This window comes from Hibiscus syriacus, unplaced genomic scaffold (genome assembly GCF_006381635.1).
Source record: "Hibiscus syriacus cultivar Baekdansim isolate YM2019G1 unplaced genomic scaffold, ASM638163v2 tig00000132_pilon, whole genome shotgun sequence".
Classification (NCBI taxonomy): Eukaryota; Viridiplantae; Streptophyta; class Magnoliopsida; order Malvales; family Malvaceae; genus Hibiscus; species Hibiscus syriacus.
In genome coordinates this window covers 751,617-765,692 of record NW_024061764.1, presented here as the reverse complement: position 1 = coordinate 765,692, position 14,076 = coordinate 751,617, and the positions used below count along the sequence as shown (strand labels likewise).

General features: G+C 33.3%; 2 protein-coding genes across 4 annotated transcripts; one reads left to right on the top strand and one right to left on the bottom strand.

The window, feature by feature from the left end:
* Positions 1 to 239: 239 nt before the first annotated feature.
* LOC120122367 (zinc carboxypeptidase-like) lies at positions 240 to 3,533 on the top strand. The gene is made up of 12 exons (XM_039141514.1): positions 240 to 528; positions 1,131 to 1,188; positions 1,270 to 1,380; positions 1,562 to 1,693; positions 1,851 to 1,920; positions 2,006 to 2,061; positions 2,187 to 2,312; positions 2,624 to 2,763; positions 2,891 to 2,963; positions 3,051 to 3,125; positions 3,235 to 3,326; positions 3,494 to 3,533. The coding sequence occupies exons 1-12, from the start codon at positions 392 to 394 to the stop codon at positions 3,531 to 3,533; spliced, it is 1,110 nt and encodes a 369-aa protein (XP_038997445.1). The 5' UTR covers positions 240 to 391.
* A 649-nt stretch (positions 3,534 to 4,182) lies between these two features.
* LOC120127992 lies at positions 4,183 to 9,115 on the bottom strand. 3 transcript variants are annotated; one of them, XM_039145802.1, is made up of 11 exons: positions 8,472 to 9,115; positions 8,024 to 8,115; positions 7,683 to 7,903; positions 6,822 to 6,861; positions 6,608 to 6,689; positions 6,384 to 6,461; positions 6,174 to 6,299; positions 5,598 to 5,719; positions 4,924 to 4,963; positions 4,653 to 4,727; positions 4,183 to 4,505 (listed from the first exon to the last, which is right to left on the bottom strand). In XM_039145802.1, the coding sequence occupies exons 1-11, from the start codon at positions 8,765 to 8,767 to the stop codon at positions 4,337 to 4,339; spliced, it is 1,341 nt and encodes a 446-aa protein (XP_039001733.1). In that variant the 5' UTR covers positions 8,768 to 9,115; the 3' UTR covers positions 4,183 to 4,336. The 3 variants fall into 3 exon arrangements, with proteins under 3 accessions (XP_039001733.1, XP_039001795.1, XP_039001832.1); XM_039145864.1 differs by having other exon boundaries at positions 4,186 to 4,505; positions 4,924 to 4,981; positions 7,683 to 7,876; XM_039145901.1 differs by having other exon boundaries at positions 4,187 to 4,505; positions 7,683 to 7,876.
* Positions 9,116 to 14,076: the final 4,961 nt, after the last annotated feature.

Below are 14,076 nucleotides of genomic sequence, written 5' to 3'. Positions count from 1 at the left end.
GTAACAGCTCCACTAATTTTTTAACATGTGATTTTGAAATAAATGAAAATTTAGATAATAAAATGAAATAAAATTAATAGTTTAAGTACTAAACATGTAGTTTATTCTAAAATTATTTATAAAAATATTAAAAAAATGAAAATACCCCCAAAAGCGGGAGATGGTAGTGCCGCTTATAAAATAGAACAAGAGGGCGGTGGAACGGAGACAATCCAGGAGGCGAACCAAGAAAGCCACACATTTCTCTCACACACTCTCTCCCGGCTAATCCAATATAATTCGTCATGGAAACTCAAAAGAAAAGCAAGAGAATCTTTGCTGAAAGGTACAAATTGTTGCCTTTTATATTATCGTCCCGGCAGCCTCAACGTTTTACTCGTTCTGCCGGGCAATGGCTGCTCTGTTTCTTCTCTTCTCCTCTTCCCTCTACCTCTTGGCTTGTTTCCCAAGTTTCCCTTCTGTTTACGCTGACGCCGGTCGCCCCCAACCTTTTCAAACTCCCATCAACCGAGATCTTTACCATTCCGGGTATGTGATTTTTTTCTCTTTTGCATTCTTTTGTTTCACATATGTCTCAGAGTTGGTTTATTTCTTTGAATTTTGAGAAGCAATTAGTATTTTCTCTTTTTTTTAATATGAACCACTAAAAAACTCGAATTTGTTAAATTATTTTTGAAAAAAAAAATATAAACTTAAACATTGACTAAATGGTTAAATGAATGTTGGATTCGTATATAAAAATTTCGTACAAATAACTTAACATCCAATAACACATTCAAATATCTGAATTTTTTTAATTAAAATAAGATTCAATTCATTGTCATGCCGGTGCTCATATTTGAATCCATTATTGATTTACATTAGATAATGTGTTCGAATATGTATGCATCGGATTATATATATACTATTTGAATCTATAATACCTGAATGACGAGGATATACATCAGCTTGAAATACAGCTGAAAAGGTGAAACCGAAGTAGAAAGATTAAGGATATTTTATGACAAAATGAGTTCGTGATGGCTGATGCCTTCCTTTATCTGCTGTAATCAAAATCTTCTTCCTTGTAAGAGTTTTTTTTAAATCTATCTTGTTACTTATTTTGATTCACTCTTAATACAATTTTGCAGTACTGATTTGATTGAAAAGGTCGAGTCTTTGGTCCATCGACACCCTGACAAACTCACTGTACGTGGATCACAACTTCTTTATACTTGGAAACAATTTTTTTGTGGGGATTTGATTTAACACTATCAATACATTATACAGGTCGAAACCCTCAAATCTGGAACCGGAGGCTATAATGCCGATGTCACGGTTGTTACTTATGGCCAGAGTGGGAACCAGAGTGATGATAAGTCCAAGAGCCGGATCCTTCTTGTAAGTTTCTTCCATAATAATGTTTGGCGAATAGCATGGGAAGAACAATTGTTTTTGTTCTTTAGTTATTAAAGATTGAAACATATGGAATCTAATGCTTAAACTTGCATACAATGACTGTATTCGTTAACTTTGTTTCTAGTATAGTGGCATTCTTGACAGACAATTCCTTGTCTTCCAGGATTTTGGGCAGCATTCACGAGAGCTTATTACGTCAGAACTGGCTTTACGAATTGTGTCAATCTTAGGTGAAGAACAGTTTCTACCCGGAATGGACCATGATTCCTTAAACCTTGAGAATTTAGTTATTAAGGTATAATTTATTTATTAGCAAGAACATTCTTAGCTTTTGTTTTCCAATTAATGTATCTCTAAATTTGTTTCTGTACAGTGAAGTCAGTGCTTTATGCAAATTTAGTTTATTTTAAACTTAAATTAACTCAACTGCTAACATCCAATGATATGAATAGTTGGTACCATTGGAGAATTTGAATGGCCGGAAGCTTGTCGAAGCAGGAAAACTTTGTGAAAGGAGAAATGGTAAGGCAATTTTATCGCAATAATGTAAAATACAAAGGATATTATGCGAGAAGTTGAAATGTTTTAAATTGGACTTCATTGGCAGGGAGAGGAGTTGATCTCAACCGGAATTGGGGTGTTGATTGGGGAAGGAAGGAGAAGGTTCATTATGCCTTGCATTTTCCTTCATGCAAATTCTATTTCACTTTGTTTTTTATACTGATGTTTTTTAACGTTGTTTACATAGTGTGAGGTTTTCCATTCAAAAGTTTTCTTCAATCATATAGGACTATGATCCAGCCGAAGAGTATCCTGGAACTGCTCCTTTCAGCGAGCCTGAAACTAAAATCATTCGAGAAATTGCCACATCATTTAATCCTCACATTTGGGTTAATGTACACTCTGGGACGGAGGTAAGTGATGCTGAATTGCCTCGACTATTGTTCATTACTTAAGCTGTGCATAAATGTGAACTTTTTGGATATCACCATCAGCAAGGTTTTGAGTTCCAGCCTTTGGAATAAATAAAAAATAACAATGCTGGGAGAGCTTGCTTCTCAAAATAGGGTTCATCGCTGCTTAACTCCAGTTTAGTCGGATGTTTTGTGGCTTCTTGAAATAGTTTCATTCCAAAGAATTAGTTTTTGTGTTTCTTTTACATGGACTATTTTTGTCAAGAAGGATTAATCCTGTTTTATTTGCAATATGCATTAATCCATTTTAGGCACTATTTATGCCATATGACCACAAAAACAGTACCCCTGACGGGCTGCCAGGTCAGCGAATGAGAGCATTGACTGAAGAACTGAATATGGTTCATTGTCACGGGCATTGCAAGATTGGTTCTGGTGGAACCTCAGTCGGGTTGGTATTCTTATACGTGAAGCAATGACGATTTTTGGTAGCATCAAGTTTTACTTACTGTATTTAATACCAAAAACTCTTTTCAGTTGGAGCAGGACTAGTAATGTGTGAAAGTTACTGATTTCAGGTATCTGGCACACGGGACGGCAACAGATTACATGTACGAAGCTGTGAGAGTACCGATGTCATTCACCTTTGAGGTATTTAAAATACAAACTGTACTTTCAGTGAATGATTTAAATCAAGATTACCACATTAACATAAAGAGGTTGCATGTTGGGTAGCAGATTTATGCAGGTGATAAAACGTTAAACGAAGACTGCTTTAAAATGTTCAATCCAGTAGACCAAACCACCTTCGAGGTAAACCCTTGATTTACGCAGATTTATGAACTTTGTTTTACTTTTTTGGTTCTGGACCGGTTGGTTTAGTTTCAGTAACAACTGACAAAGATTTTGTTTATGTATCCAGAGGGTTTTGGATCAATGGTGTGCTACTCTTTTCGCACTTTTTAAGCTGGGACCGCGTGAGATTGATGTGCATTCTACTAAGATGGAAAATAGGTAATCAGTTAAATTTTAAAATGTTAAATAATTATTCGAAATTCATTTGAATTATATTATTCTAATCAAAATACTTTTGTTCGGATTTGAAGTGCACTGACCCACAGTTATTTGAATATCTTAAATGGTTTAAATAATTAATTATAATTTGATCTTTACTTTCTCAGTCTTGATCAAGCTGACAATCGGGTGGACGTCCATTTGTGATCTGATCAATGTGATAGGCTTGTTTAAATTATTTGATTTAGATTTAATTATATTTTTTTTTTGAATTTACAAAAAAATGTATTACTTGTAACTATAGTTTTGTTAATACATTATATTAACCACTTGGGCTAATGCGAACGTTCACTGAAATTGTGTATTATATCCAAGAATAGATGTTCAATTTATACCCGCTTTCTCATTTAGAAGTTTAGTTTTTTTTTTCATTAAAGTGTTTAATACTTTTCATTTCATTATTATTTTAAAATCAAACAATCAACCCACAATCGTCGCCCACCACTAATTCCACGGCCGTTACCGCGCCCCTTCTCCGTCCACCATCTTACTATTCATTCACCCAAAAATTTAACCCCTAAACCGAAAAACCAATTACCCAAAACCATTTTTACAAATCCGCCATTGATATCGGTTTTTAATTTTTAAAAATTTTATTTTTGATAAAAGAACATTATTTTATGATTTTTAAATATTATTTGATAAAAAATCATAAACATTTCTAAAAATAATTGTATATAGAAAAAAAATCAGTTCCAATCGAATACTTCGATTTTTATGAATCAAGTTAGTTTTCTATCTTCAGTTTCTTTGGTCGATCCTACACAAAGGTAGCATTTTCTAGATTTACCTTAAAGCGCCCAAGGGATTGGAAAATGAATAAATTAAACTGAAATAATCCAAAATGTCACCTGACGCTCGTCTGGAGTTCAAACCAATGTGATTAAATGATATGGACCACCTCAAGCAAAAAAGGAAAAGAGAGAAAAACAAATGGGCCAACAGCCTACTCATGGTTTTGAAGCGGGAGGCTTGTCTGATTGGTCATCATCACCTTGACGTGACGATGACCCGAAATCAAGGGGTGGGTAGACACCAGACGGCCTCTCCCGAGGTTGTATCGATAGCAACCGGCTTGAGTCGCCCACCACATCTGCCCATCCATAGTGAGGTTCACTCCTAAAACAAAATGCAAACACTAGTCAGATTTCTGCTACAAACTACTTGTATCTTTAAAGACACGCTATGCTTCTTTCTAATATCTACACACACAAACAGAAAAGCATTTACAACTGTTGAACTAAGCCAAGAGCTGCATGCTCTTACTCATAATACGTCTCCTCATCAACAACAATATCCCAGTTTTCACCAGTCGTGCTCTTCCCGTATTTGTGAACTTTTCTGTTTATGATACAAAGCACATTAGTCCCTGCCGTGGCTGATAATGCATCTTGGTGAAATGCATGATCAATTAGAAAGCCTGAGTCCAGATTTTAATCACAAAATCATTTAAAACGAGAACATGAGCAGTTAAAACATTGCAAATCCTAGCTTATTACATCAAAAGGTTTTAGGGGTTTAAAGTAATGTTTCATACCCGTTTCCAAAATGCTCCTCGCCCCATTTTCTCGACCAACCTATTAGGCCAAACATATCTTAGTAACAAGGGAAAAAGAAGGTTAGAAGCAAATAAAATTGGATGAGCAACAAACACAAACATGAATATCACATCGCTTCAACTTTATAGAGGAATTTTAGGCAAAACATCCCTTAGGTCGCTTCTATATGCATACTCACCAAAAAAAGAAAACTCATACAACTGCCCAGCATTTACATCCAGTGTTGATGAATTCTACCGGCCATTGTCAATGCCATTAAAGGGAACAATATTCAACTACTCGGTGTTTCCTTCCCATTAAGACAAAGGCTTACTTGTACCCACCCTTACATAAATTTCATTTTCCACAGTGGATGAACATAGGCTATATTGGAAAAATAATTCTTCCCAAAAGTTCCTTGTTACAGCTCAGTACAATTAAACAATTCATTTCAGCGTAAACTGATTTGAGATCTTCCACAGGTGTTTGCCTACTGAATATGGTGCTCATGCTAAGTGCAAACCTTGGAGAAATCAATAGGATAGTTTTCTTTTTTCCCAAAACATAATTAAAATGGTTAATATATTATGCACAACCTAAACTAGAACCAAACCACCTTATGAAATTATGCATCACAATTCACATGCAGATAGGATGAAATGACAAAACTTACGTTCACCACCAGGAGATACATGCCATGTTTCCCCTTGACGTGTGCCAATACCAGCAAAGAACTTCTCTTCCCACTTATCTCCCCATTTAGTTCCCAATTCAGTCTCCGCCCATTTATCTGTCCTGCAGATTATAGGAACAGAAATTTTAAATTAATAACCATAAGAAAGTGCTTGAAGTGGAATGGCCTGAACAAATATGAGAATACAAAGAAGGAAATTTTACAATCTCAATTTCGGTTTAAATACATAGAAACAGATTCTAATATAAACCCATAGGAAGGCACTTGAAGTTGGAATGACCTTAACAATACGAGTAAAGAGAGTGACATTTTATAATATCAATATCAGTTTAAGTATTCTTATGAAGACAATAAAAAAACTGCCATCTAAATTTCCAAGAATCTAACATGTCAATATTTCCGGGTAAAACATGCCATAATATAGTTTTTCACATTACCATCCGAAGATAGTAAATTGATGTAAAAAGGATCATGAGTGCAAACTATCAATAATAAAAACTCTAGTAATTAACTAGATCACTGAATGCTTCTGCATAAAGGCAAATTGAAAATTACCATTTGAGAACAGATCCACTTCCATCATAATGCTCTCCCCACTTTTCCCACCATGACTGTTCATTCAGTCTACCATACTTATGTGCCCCTTTTTCTGTCCAGCCTTTCGCATCATACTTTTCCCACCTACCAAAATAAGTTTATCTCCGTATGAAGTACTGATAATAGGAGTACTAATATGAATGAAATTTACTACCATAGACTCCATACCATTTCTCATACCAACCAGAATTTTCAGTGCCTGATTTAGCTTGCTTCTGAGCACTCCTCTCTATCCTTGCTAAATTACTGCAGTTTGAAAGATCTAGTAATTATTGTACTGGTGACAATTGCAAGCATGATAAACTGAAAATATCCCATTTGTCACTATCTGATAATTTATGGATTTAACGTTAAGTGTTTCCTGCTGAAGTGAATGCTGTGAAAATAAAGACCTCCATTCATCTTGATGGAGCACCTCTTGCCAAGTTTCCCACCACGAATCTCCTTCAGCATTTCTTCCTGATTTCTCAACACCTACGAGATATAACAATAAAAGTTAGACATATCCATGCTCAGATGACTTTAGATCATTGAAGCAAGAAACCATGTGAAATTACCACAATTCAATTCATAGAAAAAATCAATGAAAAAGGTAACTAAAAGTACCTAGCTCTTTGTATCCACTCCAGTTGGTTTTCTCCCACCACTGTTAAGGACATCAATAAATCCAATTAGCCACCTGGGATGATACTTAATATGGTTATAAACACAATGTTAAGTAACAGAAGAAGAAATCAACTGTCGTTTGCTAGCACTTTTGAGATTCCATTCTCAATATTTTTAAAGTTCTTTTTTTCCTCAATTTGACTAACATTAGAAGTCATTTAACACCATTTGGGTGCCTAGATCTCTTTAGCTAAAGATCAGTGAATGTTTCTTCAGTTAACACAGCCTCAAAAGAAAGAGGATTCAGTGTCCCAATATGTTGTCACTCACATCCAAATTAAAAAAAAAATGTTGACTCGTGAATCTTTGTTGCAAAGGACAAAAGAATATATACGTCACATAATGCCACTGAATATGCTGATAATTTTGAATACAGATACCCATGATAATAATCAGCAAACAAGGCTGGCCAATTAGCAAATTCCGCCAATCAACATGAAGAACTTTGAGTACATTAGAAATCATAGCAAATGATGGCCTCTTATAAATCTCTTCCATGTTACAGAAAATGCAGAAAGAAATTTCTTCCTAGAATGAATTCTCTTAAAATGATTGATTTGAAGGGTTTTTTTCTGAAAAGATTTGAATGTTTAATTTGGACGTCTCTTGTAATATTGCCTTATATTCGACAGCTACTATAGTGGCAAACACAGCACCTAATTGCTTTAATCTACAGTCATAAATGATAAACCCATGTTTATTCCATATCTGAAAGAACATAGGAAATGCTTCTCAATTGCCACTTTAAGATCAACATACTCGTACTTAAAAATGTTATATAAAATAAGAATGATTTTATACCATTTCTTTCCATTCAGAGGAAGCATCGTGGGATTTACCACCCATCCTTGTCCACCTACATCGGTATCCATTTTCACCAAGGTCTTCCCCACTTTCCTGATACCATGTACTGCCATCATCATTAGTGCCAGTCTCATTAACACTCTCATTTAACAAACTAATGCCCCAGTCCTTCTCATTTGCAATACCAGTGTCTACAATGAAGAAACAAACAAACAACCCTATCTTTATTAGGCATGGTTATCTTATCTAAATGCCACTAGAAATTCTAAAGATATAAACAAGCACAGCGAGAGCTTCATAATAAAACTCTCTGCAGTTTAAACAGCATAGCTTGCTACCTCTTTTTGGCGGAGTATCACGAGACTGAGGACCAGAATTTCTTGGGGTACACTGTGAGTAGAACTTTTCTTGTTTGGAAGCAACTCGAGATCTGTAAACATCATAGCATAAAATCAGCATTAGCTTTGGTAAATTTGTATTGATCACAACATTTCAATTCCTATATTTAACAAATAAAGACACCACTGGCGACGGGCTTTTGAGGGTGTCACAGTAAACGAACTAACAGATTTACTTCATAATCGTATTCTTAAAATGAAACATATTAGCTAAACCAACAAGTCGTCCATCCTGTTATCTCCTCGGTAAGTAAAGTTAAGAATACAATTATTCACTTTAACGATCGATATGAGTATAGATATACACGCGAATTGGAAGAACACACGATACGTGAACACGTTCCAAGCTAGATGTAACACAAAATAGTACGAGAAGAGCGTGACGTACTGAGCTGAAGCGAACGGCATTGCAGAAGGAGCCTGGACTCGGACCCTGAGAGGGATCTTCTTGGAGTCGAATCGCCAGTCCTCCACCTTCTCATTGCTCTTGCCAGAACCAGTGGCTCTACGGACAGGAACCACGGGGTCGGAGCAGTAGCAAGTGATTCGACTCAAGAAAGTGAGCGGATCACGAGGAAAGCACATTCTCTTCTTTTTACTAGGTGACAATCCATAAGAGATAAAGAATGTGGAGGAGAGCTTCAACTCAAGCTGAGTCGTGAATCCTGTGGAACTGGCCACCATAATTAAGAAAATGCCATGGACGAGCCAACAAAAACCCTTGAAGATATATGAAGAGAGCGAGAGAAGGTTAGGTACAGAAGTTGGGAAGGGGGATTTGGAGAATTAGAGGAAGGGGCGGGCAATGAGAATTTGGGGGGGGATCTTTGGGCAGTAGAGGGGAATGGGATATAAACATTTGACGGGGAGATGAACTTGTTTATGCAACACCGGACAACAGGTTCCTTTGGTAAGTGTGACTCACTAGCCTTAGCGAGTGAGAGAGAGAATGAAATCAGATCGGTGGCTCCTCAACCCTGAAACTGATAGCTTAGGTTGTTGTTGGCTTTGGCTTTGGCAACGCATTGCAAATTTGCATTCGAATCCCGGGATCTAATCATATACTTGCGTCCCGCTTTGCGGGTTTTTGTATTCCCCTTTTGCCTCTCTAAATCTGCCACGACATTTTCTTCCCTTGTGCTTTTTGTAAGGTTTTAATTAGGTTAGATTAATGAAAAACATTTTTAAAAAATAAAAAAAGGATTATGAATAATTTATTTAAGATAATAGGATATTTTTATCCTAATTATTAAAATCATGATCAAATATTAACGAATTTTTAAATTTATTTCATCTTAAGATAATTTGTTGAAATTATTAATTTTTTAAGATGATTTTATCAATTATATTAAAAAGTTTCAATCTCTTTTAATAAATTACCCATAATCTCATTTTCCTTTTTTAAATAAATATCTCATTAATATAACCTGTTAATTAATTTTTGACTAGGGAGGAAGAGTAATGGTAAAGAACAATCATATTTTTTTATTGATATAATTACAAGTATAAAATGATCATTGCTCATCTTACGCCTTAATTATATGATTAAAATTTTATACTAATTTATATTCATTAATTGGTTGAGTTAGTAAGGATACTCATATTATCTAATCTTAAGTGGATTTGAATCTTGATATTTATATTAGAAATATAATACTTCTCAATTTAATAAAAAAATTATAACGTCTACTCATGAAAATAAATATAATTACTAATTTATTTTAAAGAATTCATAATAAAAAATAATATTTTCTACAAATTTATTTATCATTTTTTTTCAATTTAGTGACGTTTTACTAAATTGAATTTGCTTAAAACCGATAGGAGAGAGCTCAGATTTGAGTAGGGCACTGAAAATGTAACGAAGCCCAAAACGCTACGTTTCAAGTCTCAACTCCAGACCCCACCTTATCCAAGCAAAAGGAGTTGAAACGGCTACCTAGTGGCGCCTACCTCTTTGACCACCACTTGAGTGTCAGCACGTCACCTTTTGATGACATGGAAAACGACCTATTTACCATGAGATCTAATTGCGGATAAGCTAAAAAAGACGAAAATGCTCACGTGCGCGTCTTAATATACGATTAAAATAAAGTATTATTGGTTTTGTTATTATTTTAAATAAAAAATAGATAAAAATTATCGAAAAAATTATTATTTTTATTGATTATAATTATTTATATAAGTAAACGTAGTAAAAAATCAGTTAAAAAATAATATTTTAGATAATATTTTAATAAAAATAATAATATTTACGATCAATTTTTTATCTATTTTATTATTTAAAATAATAACAAAATCGATAACATTTCATTTTAATCGTATATTAAGACGTCCGCGGAACTGCCTAAAAAACAGGAAGCTTGCGTGTCATATTATAAGTGACAGGACATTCGTGATGACTATAACTGCCACGTGTAAGGAAAAAGGGCATCCTGCGGTCCTGCCTCTGGGCTCTGGACGATGAAACCGAAGTCAAAAGAAAAATCAATTACCTTTTCATTTGTTTGGATAAGCTTCGTGACTCATCAAGAATTTAAGCTGCTGTGAGGGGTTAAAATACGGTTAAAAAATAATGTGATTGGTTAAATAAATGACCAGTTAAAATTGATATCAAAAATATTATATGATTTCACTAGAAATATTATTTGAGTTGGTAATAATAATGGTAATAATCGGTTATGTTATCGGTCTATGTAAAATGTGTCAAAAAAATATTGACGTTAACATAACTGGTTAATTACTAGAAATATTATCAAGCATAATAACATATTACGTAGAGCTTATGTAACGCAATAGGTAGCGTTTTTTAAAGCTAATGGGACCTTAGAAATCCGACAACAACAAAATAGGTTAATTATTTAATTTGTCATTAGTATTATCAACATATTAGGTAACGCCTAAAATGTTACTTAAGTTTAAGCTGATGAAGTCTTAGAAATCCGACGATAACATAACATGTTAATTACTAGAAACATTATTAAGCTTAATAACATATTAGGTAACATTTATGTAATATAATAAGTAGCGCATTATTAAAGCTGATGGGGCCTTAGAAATCCTACGATAACAAAATATGTTAATTTCTTAATTTGTTATTAGTATTATCAACATATTAAGTAACGTCTAAAATGTTACCAAAGTTTAAGCTGATAGAGCCTTAGAAATCCAACGATAACATAACCGGTTAATTACTGGAAACATTATTAAGCATAATAACATATTAAGTAGCACTTATGTAACGTAATAGGTAGCACATTATTAAAGCTGATAGGGTCTTAGAAATTTTACGATAACAAAATATGTTAATTACTTAATTTATTATAAGTATTATCAACATATTAAGTAACACCTAAAATATTATCAAAGTTTAATCTTTATCAACATAACTGGTTAATTACTTGATTTGTTATCAAGCTTTATTAACATATTACCATGTACATTGTTTACGCATATTATCATGATACCAATTAACTTTAACTGTTTTTATTGGAAATTAATATATTACTTTAAAGTAATAGGTTTCGAAATTATAAGTATGGAAAATATATGTGTGTGCGTGTGTGTGCGTGTGTCGATACATTTTACATTCATATTGTTTGAGTTTTTATGTGGAATTAACCAAAGTTAAAGCTGATGGAGCCTTAGAACCGACGATAACATAACTGGTTAATTACTTGATTTGTTATTAAATTTTATCAACATATTATCATGTACATTGTTTACGTATATTATCATAATACCGATTGACTTTAACCGTTTTCATTGGAAATTAACCCTAAACCCTATAAAGGCCAATATAACAAAGTATTTATATATATATAAAAGTTTATGCTATTATCATTATACCAGTATACTTTTACCGTGTGCATTGTAAATTTGCATATTACTTCTACAATTCTCTTTATATATGGATTATCAGAATGTTGGATTTACACATAAAGACATCTACAATGCACTTGAAAGAGATAAAGCAAAGAAAATTGTTAATGGGGTTTAGGGTTTCTTAATCAATACATTAACGCTAAATAATACTCAATGTCAATTTCATTTTACATACCAAACCGATGTTGTGATTACCAGCTTCCTTCATCCTTTGACATTCAGTCATACTGTCAACATTTAATCAATTTAAAGTTATTAAATATTTCAATTCAATTACCATTTCAACAACAATAACAAAAATAAATTGATACTTACTAGAAGTATATATATCTACCAGTGGTTGCTTTCGATTTACTTCACTGTTGATACTCTCGGACTCCATTTCAATGTCATCTTCGCGAACAACAATTGCAAGATCCGTTGACTTCATTTTTCCTTTATATATTAGTTTACGAACATTCAAGCATTAAATTAATGCAAATCAAATCAAATACATGTTACATACAATTTATTCAATATACAAGTATCGATAACTAATCTTATAGTAAAACGGTTTCCTTCAAAGGAATCGGAATACTTTCTACTACAAGTATCGGTACATTTATACAACATACAATATCATTTTCTACCTATAATATTATATACAAGTATCAATATTTTTTTTCTACCTATAATATCACTTTCTAACTCTAATCGGTCTCAAATCCTTCTTTGCTTCGAAATCCCCAAACCCATAAACCCTAATCCCTATTTACAAATAATGTAATACTAAAAAACCTAGGTTTTCCTTCAAACGAATGGAAATACTCTCTACTACAAGTATCGGTACATTTATACAACCTACAATATCATTTTCTACCTATAATATTATATAAAAGTATCGATATTTATTTTCTACCTAGAATATCACTTTCTACCTGTAATCGGTCTCAAATGATTCTTTACTTCGAAAACCCCAAACCCATAAAATCCCTATTTTCGATTATTGTAATAATAAAAAAATTAGGGTTTCGACAACATACTTTTCGATTTGACTGCAGCAACAAACAAACAACTACGCTTTAAAAATGCTTTCCTTATATTTCGCAGCAACTAATACCCTTCAATTTCGAAATCTACGGTCGTGTTCTATCTATTTTTAGAGGAAATGTAGCGATACCTTTGATATTTTAACAGGATATGTTATTTATATTTAATCGGTACAATTACCCAAGTCTCGATACTTTTGTGTAAGGTGTCGTTACTTTCGATACATTTTCATTTTTTTTCATTTAAAAGTATCGATAATATGATATATATACTTATAAAAGTATCGATACCTTCAACGTATCCGGTAGCGTTTTACCGGTTTTGTGATATTTTAACATGTTATATTGTTATGTATCGATACATGTTTTTAAAGTATCGATACTTTATAGGCGCTATTATTGCAATTCTTTTAAATTCCTAAAGTATCGATAATATGATACATATACTTATAAAAGTATTAATATCTTCAACATATCCGGTACTTTTTTACCGGTTTTGTCATATTTTAACATGTTATATTGTCATGTATCGATACATGTTTCTAAAGTATCGATACTTTATAGGCGCTATTATTGCAAATCTTTTAAATTTCTAAAGTATCGATAATTTGATGCATATACTTAGAAAAGTACCGATACAAATTTCAACAATTCAGGTATTTCTACCGATTTTGTCAAATTAAAATCGATTTTGTCAAATTGAAACCGGTTTTTCAAACTTCAACTTGTTATATTGTTATGTATCGATACTTCTTTACAAGGTCTCGATACCTACCGACAAGCTAAGTTTGCCAGTTGCTAAATTTCTTCATGATTTTCACCTACAACATTATTATTACTCAACATTTTCGATAGCACTAAACCAACTTTGTTAAGTATCTTTATATTTATATTAGTCATATAGTCCACTTTTCCCGAGACAATTCAGTACTTTTTCTCCTGCCAGCTGCTTTTGGTTCAACAGTGACCCGCACAAACCTTGCATTTTACTCGTGGCCCTGTGGCCGTGTGGTCAATGGTTTGAATTTGGATGGCCATTTTTTATCAAGTCCGAAACTTGGTTTGGAGACGCTTCAAAGA

What these genes read in the sequence shown, in the direction of transcription:
- LOC120122367 (XM_039141514.1), top strand. Translation starts at nt 392, where the DNA reads ATGGCTGCTCTGTTTCTTCTCTTCTCCTCTTCCCTCTACCTCTTGGCT. An exon ending in GACACCCTGACAAACTCACT is followed by an intron (nt 1,189 to 1,269) that starts GTACGTGGATCA and finishes TACATTATACAG; the next exon opens with GTCGAAACCCTCAAATCTGG. An exon ending in TAGACCAAACCACCTTCGAG is followed by an intron (nt 3,126 to 3,234) that starts GTAAACCCTTGA and finishes TTATGTATCCAG; the next exon opens with AGGGTTTTGGATCAATGGTG.
- LOC120127992 (XM_039145802.1), bottom strand. Translation starts at nt 8,767, where the DNA reads ATGGTGGCCAGTTCCACAGGATTCACGACTCAGCTTGAGTTGAAGCTC. An exon ending in TGATACTCCGCCAAAAAGAG is followed by an intron (nt 7,904 to 8,023) that starts GTAGCAAGCTAT and finishes TAATAAAGATAG; the next exon opens with GGTTGTTTGTTTGTTTCTTC. An exon ending in TGTATCTCCTGGTGGTGAAC is followed by an intron (nt 4,964 to 5,597) that starts GTAAGTTTTGTC and finishes TTGGCCTAATAG; the next exon opens with GTTGGTCGAGAAAATGGGGC.